This window comes from Crassostrea angulata, chromosome 6, assembly GCF_025612915.1.
Source record: "Crassostrea angulata isolate pt1a10 chromosome 6, ASM2561291v2, whole genome shotgun sequence".
In the NCBI taxonomy this organism is placed as follows: domain Eukaryota; kingdom Metazoa; phylum Mollusca; class Bivalvia; order Ostreida; family Ostreidae; genus Magallana; species Magallana angulata.
Window position 1 is genome coordinate 34,318,913 of NC_069116.1, and position 16,812 is coordinate 34,335,724.

The 16,812-nt window shown below is 33.0% G+C and overlaps 2 protein-coding genes across 2 annotated transcripts; both read left to right on the top strand.

Moving 5' to 3' along the window:
• Positions 1–5,885: 5,885 nt before the first annotated feature.
• On the top strand, positions 5,886–8,184 carry LOC128189902 (GTP-binding protein Di-Ras2-like). Its single transcript, XM_052861695.1, has 4 exons — positions 5,886–6,228; positions 6,395–6,462; positions 6,763–6,970; positions 7,858–8,184. Exons 1-4 carry the CDS (start codon positions 5,904–5,906, stop codon positions 8,058–8,060), a joined length of 804 nt encoding a protein of 267 aa, XP_052717655.1. The 5' UTR covers positions 5,886–5,903; the 3' UTR covers positions 8,061–8,184.
• A 3,219-nt stretch (positions 8,185–11,403) lies between these two features.
• On the top strand, positions 11,404–15,968 carry LOC128189800 (ras-related protein Rab-2). Its single transcript, XM_052861560.1, has 8 exons — positions 11,404–11,556; positions 12,030–12,101; positions 12,275–12,342; positions 12,810–12,892; positions 13,505–13,597; positions 13,860–13,971; positions 14,127–14,195; positions 14,588–15,968. The coding sequence occupies exons 1-8, from the start codon at positions 11,511–11,513 to the stop codon at positions 14,678–14,680; spliced, it is 636 nt and encodes a 211-aa protein (XP_052717520.1). The 5' UTR covers positions 11,404–11,510; the 3' UTR covers positions 14,681–15,968.
• Positions 15,969–16,812: the final 844 nt, after the last annotated feature.

Genomic DNA, 16,812 nt, shown 5'->3' on the forward strand with positions numbered 1-16,812 from the left:
TGCTTGTTGAAGGATGTATTCTGCTCATACATAAAAAAAACCCTACATAAACTTTAGGTTTAAACTGAATGCGATCACCTGCAGGAGTACTGAAATTTTTAAGAAGAAGACTTCGTAAATTGTTCGAACTTGTTTCTAATCTTTTTGTTTGTGTTTTATACAAAAAAAACTCTGTCCAATTCAAATCACATTTAAAGTCAGCAGTCGGTACCTTTATATACCTGACGCCGTTTAGGCCAAAACAACACACCTACATGTACACTGACCTATGACACTTAAATAATATAACTTATCTACCCGTGCATGAAAACCCTACTTTAAACAATGAATCCCCCAACTGCATGTTTTAAAGAACGTCAAAAAATAATTAATCTGTTAAGCAAAACATGTAGGCAAAATCAAATTTTTGAATGTTATGGCCTATGAGAACAGGATTTTTCTTTGACTGTAGAAAGGCGATAAGGTTCAGAGGTGCGTTTTGGATGAGTTCACCATACAACGCTTTACCTTGTGTGAATACAAACTGTTAGTCTCGTTCCTCTGGAGCTGGAGGCTTCACTTGTGATGTTGCACCGAGGAATGACGTAGTTTTCGAAACTCTCTACACCACCGCATGCCGCAAATTGTGTAATGTCACTCTTTCTTCCTAACCTCGTAATTTCATGGTCAAATACTACTAATCCACAGCATTTATCGCACTCTAAAAACTTTGGAATCTCCTCTTGTGCACCAACACTGCAATTTAATTCTTTTGGCTCGTATGTCACTCCCTCTCTCACTGTAAATATTCTTTCTCTTGTATTCTTCTCTTGCATTGTGCACTCCTCTGGTGAATTCAATTGATTCATCTTCTCTGGTTTATCATCTGACTCAGACTGTATGTATACACTCCAGGAGAGAGGGAACTTGCTTTATTCACATGTCAAGGACAATTTTTAAAAAATCATAAAAAAAAAAAAATCAAAATACATAGCCAACTCTTTTATACTAGTATTCTTTCAGATTGAACACGTTTACATTGGCATATGCTATGGTGTTTTGTAACCTTCTAAACCTGTTATTAAGTTACAGCTCTACATGCATTTATTTACGCACTTAACTTCAATATTATCAATATTAAGTCTAAAAATTAATGGCTGACCCTGTCTCTTGAGTTAGGTAGGTACAAGTTTGTTTTCTGCATGGGGCTGAATGAAAGTTACTAAAAGACATGTCCTTTAATTTACCATGGAGTGCTTACTTTAAAAAGATAGCTGTGTCCTTCATTTGTATGAAGAACTACTGCACTCACTCTCCTATTCAAAGAACAGCTTCCACCGAAATGTATGAAATTATAAAAACAAATATATTTATTGGGATGTATATATATATATATATATATATAACAAAATGATAGAAAAAGGGTCCATGTGGGAAGAAACCTATGAACCTTGTAAAACTCGAAGAAATAGTCAGTGGTAAATGCACACAACACATAATGTAAATGCTGTGGTCATTTCTAATCCATCTTTGCTTACATGCATTTCAAGCAATTTTCCCTTTCAGAGGATCTATACTACTATATTAGAATAATAGACTCGAATTTTTGGTCTTTAATACCGAGAAATCGGAAGAATACTGTCTTTTGTTTTATATATTCTAAACATCATTAATACATGAAGATTAACAATTTGTTTTTATTTTTTCTCAGTTAAGCTTCGCTAATTAATAATCAACGAAAATTCCTCAAAAAATCCCGGAAATCATCTGGATTTTTTGGATTTTACAATCTTGCGCTTGCGCAATACATTCACGCTAACGGGATCTTAGTTTATGTTTCCACAATAATACATCTGCATGAATAAATAAAGAAATGATAATGATAAAAAATGATAATACAAATACGGATAAATTTTCATTGGACTTTTGCTATATATTCTGTTCATATATATTATTGATTTCTTATGAGAGAAAGTATTAAATAACGAATTTCAACTAAGTACTTAATTTCGTCTTCGTGGTGACAAAAAATATTTGATTACATGCAAAAAAGTTTCATTATATATGTTAGGAGAGTGGAGATAGAATATGTTTTATCATAAAAATGAATAATGTCCTACGGACCCAGTTTTACAAAGAAAATATGTGTACGTTAGTGAAAAGGTGTTGAATTCTTCCATTCTATGGATTAAAATTTTAGTTGAAAGGTATTTGCAGTCTCAAAAAATTTTGTTGTGATGAATTTGGCCGTTATTTTTAAGGCAACTTCATTAACTTTCTCCAAAATCGTTCCGGAGCGATTCTGCAATTTTCTGCTACATAACGGAAGGGAGGCATTCTAACTGTGGTGAGAGCCTTTCCCGAGACACTGATTATTCAAACTAAGGAAAGTGTGAAATTAATAGCGTTGTTGTAGGCTTATAGCTTTGTTATGTAAATGTCAATAATAAGGTGTGTCGATAATGTCCGATATGCAATGTCAACCCGTGCACGCACGGGCAAAGCCTAGTATATTATCAGCTTTCCAGAGTTTGTGTAAACCTTCAGAATGTAGAACATGTGTATACATGGTGATCATTTGATTTTTGAAAAAGTAATAAAATACAATGTAGTGTAAACTCTTAAAGGTATATTTGGCGTATTTTTTCATGCTAATGAAACATTTCATTGATTTATTCATATATAGTTAGAAAAAGGTGGATTGAAAATTTTCCTATATCTATGTATACATGTACAGTTTCAATCCATTGTTTTTTCAGACGTCCGTGTCAATGTCGCTCCCGCCCATTTTAAATGTTTTGACTGCAACAAGTGAAATTGACGTACGCTGTATATTTCCAATCTTGCCAGTTAATGTTCCGCGGTCTTAATAATAAATAGATAATATGTTATTTTAATGGAAGTGCATGTCTCCTTCATTTTTAAAAGAAACATGAAGTTAAAAACTTCGCCGAGATATGGACTTGACTGGTCAAATGTCAAACGGCAAACGCGTGTGATAATCATTTTGACGTTATTAAAAAGTTCACAGAATTAACACGTTTTTGATTCGTTATAGGTTCATACAAGGAAGTATATTTACAAATGTAAATATCACGTTTTGATGTTTTAAAAAAAAACCCAGATCAATAAGTGATAACAAATGTTAACTAAAAATAAGACTTACCCTTTAGGCCTAACAAGATTTATTCAAACCAAGTAAAAATATCAAATAATTATATAGAACAGAACCAATTATTTCCGGAATATAAGCATTCTGAAACATGCTTGTATTGGGATTGGTGACCGTTCAAACCATAGTGGTGTTTTTGGGGTGTTTTTTTTTTTTGGAGGTTCATGTGACTATATTCTCATCTACCGAGCATAATTCCCTCTATTTCTTACGTAAACTTTAGTTATTCATAGCTCTATAGAAACTAACACGACACGCCCCGTTTATCGATTGGTCGAAACATACAGCGACTGAAACTGACAGGAAATTAACAGGACTGAAATCTACACGCCCCGTTTATCGATCGGTTGAAACCTATACAGCGATCTTCTAAGAAAAATCACGGACTGCTCGAATTTATCATAATGAAATCAGATGTCAGATCTAGACTCAAATTCCCATAGTGGACGATTTGGCTGTTTCTTTTATATAACGTACTGAGGTTCATTAGCAACTAATTTAATTTATTTAACTTACTTTTTACAATCAAAATATTAATTTGTGAAAAGAAAAGTGTACTAGTAAATATAAACAATAAAATGCTTTCTTTGATGATTCATGTGGGTTATGAAAGTGGCGATCATTGCAGAAAAAAAATTACATAACCCGTGTTACAACTTCAAACCGCAAACCAGTCAAAACGTGTGTATTGCCTCAATTGTTTATTTTTAAGAGATCGGCTGTTCATTACATATAGGTCCTCCCTAGCACATTTTCACTGCGTGTTTTTACATAAATATATAACTTATTAAATTGCCCTTAAAATATTAGGAATATGATTCCAAGATATTTTATAAATAAGTTAAGAGTATTAAAAATCCAAAGAAAAATTCTGTCGTCTGCATGCAATTCCTTTGACCGATACACATTTAAAAATAACTAACAAAACCGTTGGGGTTACACGGAACAGCCGTCAAAATGACCTAGATCGTCTCTCTATAGGAGAAACGATCTGTAGAAATACTGAGCTGTTAGTAGAAGAGAAATAAAGTTCTTGTTATCGTGAATGTTGCAGGATAACCTCCTCGGTCTCGAAATGTTTAAAATATAAAAGCCTCGACTAACGCCTCGGCTTTTACATTTCAAAACATCATTTCTCGACCTCGGAGGTTATTCTGCAACATTCACGAAAACTCGTACTTTATTTCTTGAATGTTTTAAGTTAGATCTGAACAGTTCTGACAGATTTGATTGATTATTATTGTATTCAAAATCATCTGTCATGTAAGTTCCAGATATTCACTTTACACTGTTTATGGAAAATTCTTGATTTAAGTTTTTGCAGGCTAAAAAAAGCATAAGATATATACTAGTATTACAAATTGATATTTATAATGTTTTTGTTTTAAATGCTTATTTTTATGAAATGTTATCATTTATTCTCTTACAATTTACACAATGAATAATCTCACTTTTTCGTATTACAATCACATTTTTAATATTGTATATTCCAATTCTTTATACAGTGTAGTTGTGTAGGCCCAACTTCAATTTTTTTCCGAAACTAAGGGGACACCCTTATCCCTTTAAATATTGTATATTTTCCTGACTTAAAGATTTCCTGATCCATCGTCTCTTTTTTTTTCATGTAAAGAACAAGTGCACTTAGGCTATAGAGAATGGGCCCTTTTTCAGTGTCGTTTTTATGTAGAAAATATTAACAAATTGTTTTATTCCGTAATAGTTAAGCCCTGATGGATATTTCTGATTTATATGGAAAAGAAATTAAATACGGTATGCATATTATGGAACAATATGTTAGTTTTTATTGATTTATTTTATACATGTAATAATAATTTTGGGGCGGCTTAAAGAAGAATTATACATTATTAAGCTGTTTTGTATGAAATTTCATGATATGTTATGTAATAGATTTTTTGCGGTAGTGATTTTTTGTTAAAAGTTTGTTTTGTTTTTTAATAACTTTTAGTTTGTATATTTTGTTTTGGTTGATAAAATTACTACTATTATCAAAACACGTTAAGGAATGCATCATTTGCAATGAAAATTGAAAACGTTCCTTTCCTCCCGCCCAGAATGATTCCCGTGTAGAATGCGACGGCGCACTAGCTCCGCCACACCTCACATACGTTTTCCATTTTTTAGATACCAGCCTAATGTAGTACACACTTCTTATTTTCACGGGAGTTTTCTAAATGTATAATGCGTATTTCGTCTTTTCCACAAGTTTGTATTCGGTTAGGCTGACAGTAAACAAAGGCTTTGAAATGAATGCCTGTCCTCGATTTACTATAAAAACCACGAATGTCGGCTGACCCTTACTATGTGGTAAAGCTTTTTGTGGTAAAGGTGTTTTTATATACAGTAAATTCAGCGCTAAAACTTGCTGATTCTTTGGATTAGATATCAATAGGTGATTTTAGGTAAAAATTATGCTTAATTTGAATCTTCGTTTTTTTTCTCAAATTTTACCGGGGCCCATAAGTGAACTCGTCCTTTAATAATTATACAAGATCAGTTGGAGGATTGGAAACTTCCCTTCCCCATTGTGCGAGTTGATATTCTCTCTAAAAAGGAACCAATGAGATATCAAATATTTAATTAATGAAAGGAATATCAAGAACGCCTACCTACTTAAAATGTCAGCACCCTCCAATGAATTTAGAGTACAGATAAAGGTGTAAATTGGTTTTGTTGATAAAACTGCATATATAGTCGCTCCTAAAGGCACAGAAATCAAGTTTTCAACGAGATGGACAGAGAAACTAAGCAGAACAACCTGGGTTCTCTTACCTCTTTTTCTTCGAATTGGGTTCCATCAAATAGGTCCATTTCTAAAGGAAGACGCCGCGGACTGAACTTGACTGCTAAGTTAACAGCGACCAAACACAAGAGACACGACTGCTACGAGTCCGTCCAACCGGAAGTTGAACAAAATTACGAATCGTTTGAAAGCATTAAACGAAAGGGCGTTTTGCACGGTCGGTTTCAAGTCTTTGGACATCAGAATGTGGGCAAGGAAACGTTGATATCAAATATACTTCTGAGGGGGTCCAGTGTCAAGCAGGATAATTTAGGTGAGTACAAAGAGAAAAAATACAATCGAATTTTCCCCAGATAATTTTAAGAAGTGACTACGGTTTTTCGAGGTTTCCCCCTGCTCTTTAGCAACGCAATATTTCATTTAATTTATATTTATAATGACATTAACATGTTATTTCTAATATAACTATTGTTTTATAGGTTATCTAACTATTCACACAAAGGATGCTATTATTTCATTGAAAAACATGGAAAAGAAATCAAATACGGTATGCATATTATGGAACAATATGATTGTTTTTATTGATTTATTTTATACATGTAATAATAATTTTGGGGCAGCTTAAAGAAAAAATATACAATATTAAACTGTTTTGTATGAAATTTCATGATACGTTATATAACAGATTTTTGCGGTAGTGATTTTTTTAAAAGTTTGTTTTGTGTTTTATTAACTTTTAGTTTGTATATTTTGTTTTGGTTGATAAAATTACTACTATTATCAAAGCACGTTAAGAAATGCATCATTTGCAATGAAAATTGAAAACGTTCCTTTTTCTCCCGCCCAGAATGATTCCCGTGTAGAATGCGACGGCGCACTAGCTCCGCCACAACAGGATGTTTGCGTGGTGATGTTTTCCCTCATGAACAGGTCCTCCTTTCAGTACGCCAAACGGAAAGTCCAGGACCTGAGGTGTCAACACAACGGAAAAATTGCCATCTTACTCCTTGGGAACAAAGCAGACGCCATCCAGAGTAGAAGAGTACCTAGCAAAGGTACTGTACGCGTTTTCATATAATGGGCATATTTTACAATCTCGGAATGGTTACTTGAGTACTAGTACCTTTACCATCAAAATGTCCGGGTTTTTTTTTTTTTAGCAGGTACCACCTACCGAAGATTCTCGTGGTTGTTGGGTTTTTCTTAAATTAGTAGTCATTTGAATATGAGTTTTAATTAACAAGCATTTAATTTTACCACTTATAAAAAAATTTCGATTTTTTAAAAGGTTATAACTTTCTTTCCAAACAAATAAAAAAGGTCAACCTCCCCATAAGGGAAACATTGACAGTTCTAAATCGCCCCCAATACAAAAGTAATAATTTTAAATAATATACAGTGAAAATTTATTTTCATTAGAAAGTTATGGATGGTCTCTCTTATATATAAATTGGTTATTAATGGTTAACTGTTAATTGTATTTAAGAAAAGGTATATTTTCAGCATGGATGAACTTTAGTAAACAAACCATGATAATGTGAAGTAGACTAATTATCTGTAACCATCGATATACTTACAGATAATTAGTCTACTTCACATACTTCAAACTATCGATATACTTTGGTTGGTTTTTCGCGTGTAGACTAGACTTACAGGTGGATGCATCGTCGGATACCCACGGGTGATCGCGTCTTTTACTTATCACATGATAAGTAAAAGACGCGATCACCCGTGGGTATCCGACGATGATGTGGATGTGGGTTGCAGTTTGCTCAACAATTATTTATTTTACATTATTTAACTTACATTAAAGAATAATGGATACAATTTCATCATATATATTATTAGACTGTTTTGTAGCAAATCATGCAATCGAACTGGACACGACCAATCAAAAATCAGAGTGTGCTGATGATCAGGCTTTTTTTTTGTATCATTGTAGAAGCCGGTCTTGTTGCAAGAATCCATGAATGTCAGTACTTGGAGACCGCGGTCATTTATCCGCAGAGCGTTACATCAATCCTGGGTAAACTAATGGACTCTGTTCAAAGCCGCGACCAGGAGGAGACGTCGGTTTTACGTAACATTCAAAGATGTGTGCGACGGTGTTTTCTGCTCCGATTCTTCAAAAGACTGACGCAATGATGACATCATACATCGAATTATTTCGTCTGATATTTTCATCGGAAAATCCATAATGAAAATTGAATTTTGTATCTGAAAATAAAGTTGTTAATAATTGCTAATAAAATCACTATAACATGCGTAAGAGGAATTAGAATTTACTTTATTTAATTTGATAAAAAACTTTTTTTTCGATACGTGTTTATTAATTATATATTTTATATTCATTTATTAATTTTTATTGGAAAAAACGTCTAGTACACAAGTGATAACTGACACTTAATTACCAACAGGACTATAAGCATGTGTACCTTCAAACACTTTGACTTGATTGCATTATACGTTTTAACAAATATAAGATCTCTTGAGCTCAGTACGCGGACAAGAAGTCACCTTTTGAGTTATATCGACAGAGGATTGAGTTGAGAATATTATTGACCAAATGTTGAGGTTAGTGAGTCCAGAGGTCATTTTATATGTCCTGTAAATACGGGAGCAGGTGTAACGAAGAAAATTGACTCAGTGTTGTGGCATAGACCACCCCCCCCCTCCCTCCCCCGCATGCATATTTTTTTTTCCCATCGGGAAAACGGGCCTGGTGTAGACCGCATCCCCGGTCTACACACACACACACACACACACACACACACACACACACACACATTAGACAAATACTGCCACATTTAGACAAATACTGTAGAGGCAAATCTTATACGAGATAAAACATAATTTTATGCCGCTATACACTATAGTTATGTTCATGTGTGCGTATACACACATACTTCAACTTCATTATATACATACTTTTACATGAGTGAATACTAATGCACCCTAAATTACTACTAAATTACTATTAATTAAACTATATTACTAAGTTATTTGGTAATTTCGTGAATGAACACGGCGTTAAAAACGTTCATATAAAGTTTAATTCACCAAGGTATTAAACATTAACTACGAATGAGAAGTAGACCGTCCGCTATAGTAAATTTTGCAAATGCTTTTCTGAAATTTAAGATTTTTCTTCAATTAGATTTTCTACCCAATATTGCGGTTCAGAGGTCAAGTATGTTAATCTGAATCTTCAATTATATTTCTCCAATGAACATTTAAATAATGTTTTTAAAAATCAGCAGAACCAATAAATTCCTAAAACTAAACTCAATTTGACTTTTTTTTGTTGAAACATTGACATTTTATAAAATCATCAATTTACTCCCATTTATCAGAAAAAGGATATTATATTTCTGCAAGACAGAAGTTTCAGGTGGACTTACTCCTTGTTTTAGATCTTCAAACCTTTGAAAATTCATAATTTCTTAATATAATCATGAGAAGACATATCACAAATATCTAATGAGAGTACTTAATTTTTACCCTGCAAAAAAAATTCTAGAATCAAGAAGCTTAGAAAACAGGAAAATTCGCACCGGTCCCTCAGAGCGGTCCCAAACCGCCGACACCCCCCGACACCCCACCCCTCCATCTCCTTTTACTTCACACCTTATCGCGAATGACTAATTGAAAATTATTCAAACTACATATATATAGTTGCTCTCAGTTGAAAAAAAAATATTATGCCCCAAATGTGATAATACACTGTAAGAAACTATAAAATAGCATGTACGAGTATCATTTCTACATCTCTCTGTACTGTAGAAATTCTCTCTCTCTCTCTCTCTCTCTCTCTCTCTCTCTCTCTCTCTCTCTCTCTCTCTCTCTCTCTCTCTCTCTCTCTCTCTCTCTCTCTCTTCTATGCCCATTGACAATAAAATAGAAGAAATAAATTAGTTACATAAAATAAAGTTTGATTTCGTGATAGGGAGAGGGGGTCGAATTGTAAACAATACTAGATAATATCCCGCGCAAACGCAGGAATTAACACTTTTAAAACTTTAAGGTATTCGATGTGTAGCGACCACATTTTGTACATAATAAATGAATGATCGATATTCTTCATCGTGATATCAATTTGAAAGTGTTATCAAATAAAAATACTCTACCAAAGGAATTTTCAAAATGTTGATTATAGTCCAACATCGAATTTTGCATTGAAGTCTATGGGCAACGTATGGTTTTTTTTTATAAAGATATTGTAAAAAGTAACTTAAGATTCGTAAAACTCTCTTGGTTAATACATACACAAACTCTCTTTATATTAAAATATGAAATAAAATAAATCATTATCCGCAGATATTTTGACAAAATTAAAATTTTTTTTTTCATCAAGGGGAGATAACTCTTAAAAAAAATTTAAGATGCAAAATGACCGGCTTCTTATATTTGTTGTCATGCAGTCATGTGAATTTTGTTCATTTCACTAAGTCTTTCGTTGTTATCAAGCAATACATATTTAACTAATTTAAACGATTCAAAATTGTTCAATATCCCTTCAGTAATTAATACATTGAATACCTTATATAAATGTTAAAATGCTCCATGTATACGACCTCTATTTTTTTTTTTTGTTGCAGCCGGATGAATACCCCCCCCCCCCCCCAAACTTTTTCATTTTATTTCAAACCAGAAAGTGGCTGTATGGTGCGTCATGTATGGTGCGTCATTTATCTTTTCTAAATTTTGTTCTTTAGGTCAATAAGCCAAATTTTACTATAACTATTATTACTGTCCCAAAGAAGAATTTCAGAAAAAAGAGTGTAACCTCACCCCGACAAAATTCAAATCCCTTGTTTTCTGCATACATTATCTATTCATACAGACGTAGAATTCTTAATACAATTTGTTTATGTTTCGCAAATTAATTTAATGGTTTACTGCCAATCTGTAGTGGTATGAAAATGTATGCAATTTAAAAACGCTAGATAAGTATATACATATTTTTTTAACCAAAGTTGTCAGATCCAATGTTACTGCCCGATGATTAACTAGACATACAATTTGGCACTTCAATTTCACTGTTTATTTCCTTATCTTCAATTCAATTTTTACATTGTCACAGAAAAGTGGGGGGTGGGGGACTCCATTTTAATTCAATTTTTTGTATGTAATTTTAAGAAAAATCTTTGCTGCGCAAAAAAGTGGGGGGGGGCGAGGTCCTCCCTGCCCCCCCCACCCCCCGATGCTACGTGCTTGCCACCAAGCGTGGCCACCGCCCAACTCTAACTCTCACCGCCTAACTCTCATGTTTGTTTGGTTATCGAAAATGGAAGTAGGTTTGTAATTTATTTCTCAATAATTACTCATTAGGTAAAATTCAGTTATAGCTTACGGATATCAACTCACAGGTGTTGAAATACTAAAGGTGTAAGCAATTACTCTGGTGCAGGCATTTCGTAGTTTATTGGCAAAATGTCTTAATTTTTAAGTATAGATAATTCTACGGATATTGTTCGTCAATATTGGTTCAAAAACTAGAATCTCCTCCACGTAGAAGAACTTCCGGTATACTCGTGACGTCAAAATTTTTTCATCAACAAATCGAGGATTCTCGTCAATATTTAGCTGCAGAAGATGTCATATGCATATTTGTTCAAATACATTATAATAGGAGATACAGGTATTTCTTTTGTTGAATCTCTTTAGAAATGGAAGAAACATCTGAAGGTGTTTGATACGTAGAAAGCTTTGTTTTTCTGTGGTGTCATTAATGATGCCATTGATGGTAGGGTTATTGATTTTGGTATCAAAATGGCTGTCACTGAAAAGAAATCGAATAATTAAGTTGTTTAGTCAGTAAGTTGTGTAATTTTAAATGATTGTTTCGGTTTGTTCAATATATACTTATTTAATGTATATCTGTTATGTGTTTGACATAATACTAATTTTGTTTTGCATTGCAAATCGATTTTTTGGTCGATCATGACTCGATGTTTCTGTACTTAATTTGTTCAGAAGATGACGCTTTGATAAATACACATAAAATGTTGCCAATACTATTCATAATAACAGGAAAACTAACATTTATATGCAGATAATTTAGTATATTTTGTGGGAGTGAAAAATGTTTTCCTTTTTCTTTTTTGATTTAAGGAGTGGGAAAGTCATGCCTTCTGCTCCAGTTCACAGACAAAAGGTTTCAACCTGTACATGATTTAACAATAGGTAATTGATTTGTTGATTACAAGTTCCACTGGCAGATGTTCAGTGAGAAATATTGCGTAATCATCATTCGTCACCATTAATGCATGAAGTTAGTACTTATTAAGAATTTAATGAATTTATTTTGGAAAGTAACCACCACATATATATGATTTTATCTGTATTATGTTTAATAGGTGTTGAATTTGGAGCTCGAATGATTACCATAGATGGTAAACAAATCAAATTACAGATCTGGGACACAGTAAGTTTATTTTATGTTGTTTTTTTAATCAGTTATTAAAGTGTAATAGTCTTATAAATTATAGGAGGTTAGAAGTTTGTTGAAGTTTTAGTTAACAATTGGTTTTAGATTTTGCGATTGGTAGTAAATAAATGATCCAATTGTTCAAATATTTGTTGGAAAGAAAGTTTTAAAATTCACAATGTTTTTCTGTTGAATTTGTGATTATGTATCATTCAATCTTCCATTGGTTTTGGTACATGGTTTATTATGATAAAGATAATGGCATGCAGATAAAGGAGCAGGGGGTTGTCAGACACGCTCCACTGATCACTGATAATTGTACAAATCCTTAGGCAATATTCTTGCTTCATAGTAAAACTGTGGATAATGAAATTTAAAAATAAAACTTGATTATATCATCATTGATATTTATATTTGTTTCATCATGCATTAATATAAGCCATTTATATGTTTACTTTCTTTAGGCAGGACAAGAATCTTTTCGGTCAATCACCAGATCTTATTACAGAGGGGCTGCTGGTGCATTGTTGGTGTATGACATCACAAGGTAATGTTTCACGCACAGCATAAGGAGAATGGGTGGTGGTCAGTGATGGCCCATAGAGTTATCTTTAAAATGTTTAAGGTTCATTAATTCTAAGCATCAAAGTAGTGCTATATCACTAAATATGTTATGTATACTCTTCATTTGTTAAATGTGTATAAACATTGAAATAAAAAACAAAAAAAAATTATGGTGTTTATGGCAAATTTGTCCTGCTGATAAAATGGAATAAAAAAATGGATTTTTAAAAAGTGTTGAGTATTGCAAATTGAGTTATTGAAACTTAGTGAAAATCCCATTGGCCACTTTAAGGTAGAAGTGCTTCACAAATACCGGTACATCTTTTGTGGAACATTAAAATTAATCCTTGATAGCTTGAAAGAAAACCAATCCTAATACGTAACAGCAGTGTTTGTAGATCTTCTAAATATGGATATTACAGGTATTGATGTGTGTGGGGTTTTTTTTTAATGTTACATTATGTAACTCATTAATCTGGCAACTCCTCTCAGGGAGTCTAATTAACTGGCGATTGATTTCAGTGGAGGAAATCTACATCATGTAAATATCAAGTGCTATACAGTAGGCATTTATACATGCTCTTTCTAATTTTAGGCGTGACACATTCAACCATTTAACAACTTGGCTAGAAGATGCTCGTCAACATTCCAACTCAAATATGGTCATCATGTTGATAGGCAACAAAAGGTTAGCAAATTTATTGATATTTTATTTCTTCAAAATGAACTCTAAGACACTCGAACACACTAGCTGGTTGAGATCTTGCTTGGTATCATGAACAGGGCTTACCACGGTACATTAGGAGAGGAGCAGAGTCCTCATTTTCAAAAAATAAATAAATTCTGATACATGTATTAATATCAAACAAATAAATATGAAGTATGATCATCCTAGCCGTTTTATTAAAAATTATGAAAAGAAATAATAAATATATATACACATTAAACAGTGACCTAGAGGCAAGAAGAGACGTGAAAAAAGAGGAGGGGGAGGCTTTTGCCAGGGAACATGGCTTGATCTTCATGGAGACCTCAGCCAAAACAGCAGCAAATGTAGAAGAGGTAATAACATTAATCTTTATAACACATATTTTATGCTGTACAAGAAGGTTTACTGATTCTTTATTTGTTCTTGTTTTGAAAAAATAAAGAAATCTAAATGGTGCAGTAATGGATGTCATGTATTGATGATTTTTAACTCTTTTTCATTTAATTAGGCATTTATTAACACAGCCAAAGAAATTTATCAAAAGATTCAAGATGGAGTGTTTGATATAAATAATGAGGTAGGTTCTTTGTTACAACTTTGTGTTTTTTACAAGTAGGCAAGACTGACTGTAAATGTCTTTTATTAGTCACTGTTGACATTTCGAAGCATCAGGCTTCAACCTTTCATAAAGTCTTATGTCATGGCCTTTTACTAAATGAACAGAAACATTCTAGTAAATCAGATTTTTGGGTTAAGATGATTTAGAGGGTCATCAAAATTAATTCTAATGATTGCTGATATTCTGATTTAGTTGTCAATGGAGGCTGTATTATTTAAAATCTAAGTGAAGTACACCATGCCTAATGCTATTTCTTTTTTAACGCAGACGTTGAACTGGTATTGCCCCCCCCCCCCCCCCAACAAATCATCATCACATATTCATTTTATGTTGTGTTTGTGATATTGTAGGCCAATGGCATAAAAATTGGACCCCAGCATTCCCCAAGCCCCAGCTTGCCCTCCTCCTCAGGTGGTGGAGCCCAGGGAAGTGGCTGCTGCTAGGGCAAGGAAACTCATTCCTAGGGGATTGGAAAAACACCTTCAGAGAGAAAGGAAATAAAAACAAACTCATATTCTGTTGCAATTGGCGTAGATATATCAGTTTTTTGTAAACCAGTCTTGTACATTCTTGTACTTTCTGTTCCAAGGAAAAACATGGATGTTCGAAGGAGTGTGAACTCATTCTGATATTATCATTTGTTAAAAGCTATTTGTTGTGAAATCCGATTTGTGTATATCACCTATTATCTTTTGAAATAAAATGTGCTGGAAACTGCTGTCAAAAATAAATGAGAGAATTACTATCAAACACATGTATTGTAAGAAATATACACACCATTATAATCCTTCTTATTGGGTTTTAGATAAAGTATGATATTTATTGACTATTTTTTCTCTCTTTAATATTTTTTCACCAAAAAATTTAAAACATGCATTCAATTGGTTTCATTTCATGAACTTGTGTTCATTTTCTTCATAAAACAAAAGAATCTGATTGGTTTTTTGAAACTGTTCACCATCCTACAAGTGTAGCTGTTGGCTACAGGAAAAGGGGGAAAGTTTTTGATTGTGACTGAAAGATTGTCTTGATGAAAATGAATGTACTGAATGGATGTGTGCTGAGGATTTTTTTTTTATTTATGGTTGTAAAATGTGGTTTATGTATATAGAATTTATTTTATAGTCTCTAATGATGTATGATTTTTTTTCTTTACTTAAGAAATGTCTGTAGAAAATGAAGCTGTGAACCTCCTATATGTGTAAAACAATTTGACAAGCAAATTGCTTTTAATTCAAATCATGCTAACATTTGTGCACTTTACTGACATTGAGAATATGTACATTTATTTTCATTTGCTTTCAACTACAGTAGTAATCAGTATCTCATGCTCTAAAATACATGTGTACCAGACACCACTAGATATTGAACTGGTATTCTGTTGCCTTTTAAAATATGAGTCAGGAAAAAAAAATCTCTTTTGATATTAAATTCTTATTAAATATTCACGAGGTCAGATATGAAAAAGTTCAGATAAAAATTGCGAGAAAAACTTGACCTTTTCATAAAACCAGCATTTAATAGATATGAATGCATTCATCAATTGAAAAGTACATGAAAAAGTTTGACCTTTTAGAAATCTAATATTAATAGTGTCTATTTATGGTATATAGAACAGTACCAGTGCTAAGTGATGTCTAGTAAGTTGTAGCTTTATAATTATGTCCTCTCTGTTGTATGTCAATACAAATCTACTACATGCAAAAGTTAATTAAAGACATGTAAAGAATGTGTGTAGTTTTTTCATTCTTTTTAAAAAAGATTTTCATAGTCAACATCATACATTTAGTTGAAATTTCCTGGTTTTGAAGCCTTAGCTGTAGGCAAGACACAAGCAACCTTTTAATATTAAAAGGTAGAATGTGGATTATATTTACTAGTTGCTTTTGGCAAGGGAAAGAATCTGATATTTCCACATGCTAGATGGACATACTATGTCCTTTTAGCCAAGCTAAACTCTTATTTATGGAGACAATTTCAGTGTGTAAAAGCTAAGATGCCTTTTTTACAAAAAAAAATTATGGAGAGTTTTGTGATAGTCACAAAAGGTGGTTTTCAGGATTGGTAAAGATGGAACCAATAATTACTATGATACATCTGCTCAAAAAACTTTACCCAGCTCAAAAAAATCATAACCTCTTCCAGCATCCAAAACCTATGGCTCAGATCTAGCATCAAAGCCTGTAGCTCCAGAACTGTTGCTTCATCAGATTCAGGTTGACAGTCCATGACCCGTAAATCCTAATTTTACGTGGAGCTGTTGAGTGCATCAGCATCACTCCCCCAACATTCAAAACCAAGATTAGATTCAGCACTCAAGCATGTCAGTTGTATATGTATCATAAGACACACCAGACATGAAGGTTTGGTGAAGATAGGACCAGTAGTAACTTAGATGTGGCTATCAAAGGGTACCTCCTCAAAAAAAATTAACCTGATCCAAAAACCTTCACTTCTTCTAGCATCTGAAAGCCAGAGGTAAAGAATAAGTTCCCCGGATTTTGTCTTGATGAGCTAAAAAATATTGGCATGTCTGTTGATTGTGTTGAAAAGAAGATTTAATAAAAAAAAAAAA

Coding starts and splice junctions, on each gene's coding strand:
- LOC128189902 (XM_052861695.1), top strand. CDS start 5,904: ATGGACAGAGAAACTAAGCAGAACAACCTGGGTTCTCTTACCTCTTTT. Junction 6,463..6,762: donor TGGAAAAGAAATCAAATACG/GTATGCATATTA, acceptor TCTCCCGCCCAG/AATGATTCCCGTGTAGAATG. Junction 6,971..7,857: donor TAGAAGAGTACCTAGCAAAG/GTACTGTACGCG, acceptor GTATCATTGTAG/AAGCCGGTCTTGTTGCAAGA.
- LOC128189800 (XM_052861560.1), top strand. CDS start 11,511: ATGTCATATGCATATTTGTTCAAATACATTATAATAGGAGATACAG. Junction 12,102..12,274: donor TGTACATGATTTAACAATAG/GTAATTGATTTG, acceptor TATGTTTAATAG/GTGTTGAATTTGGAGCTCGA. Junction 12,343..12,809: donor AATTACAGATCTGGGACACA/GTAAGTTTATTT, acceptor TACTTTCTTTAG/GCAGGACAAGAATCTTTTCG.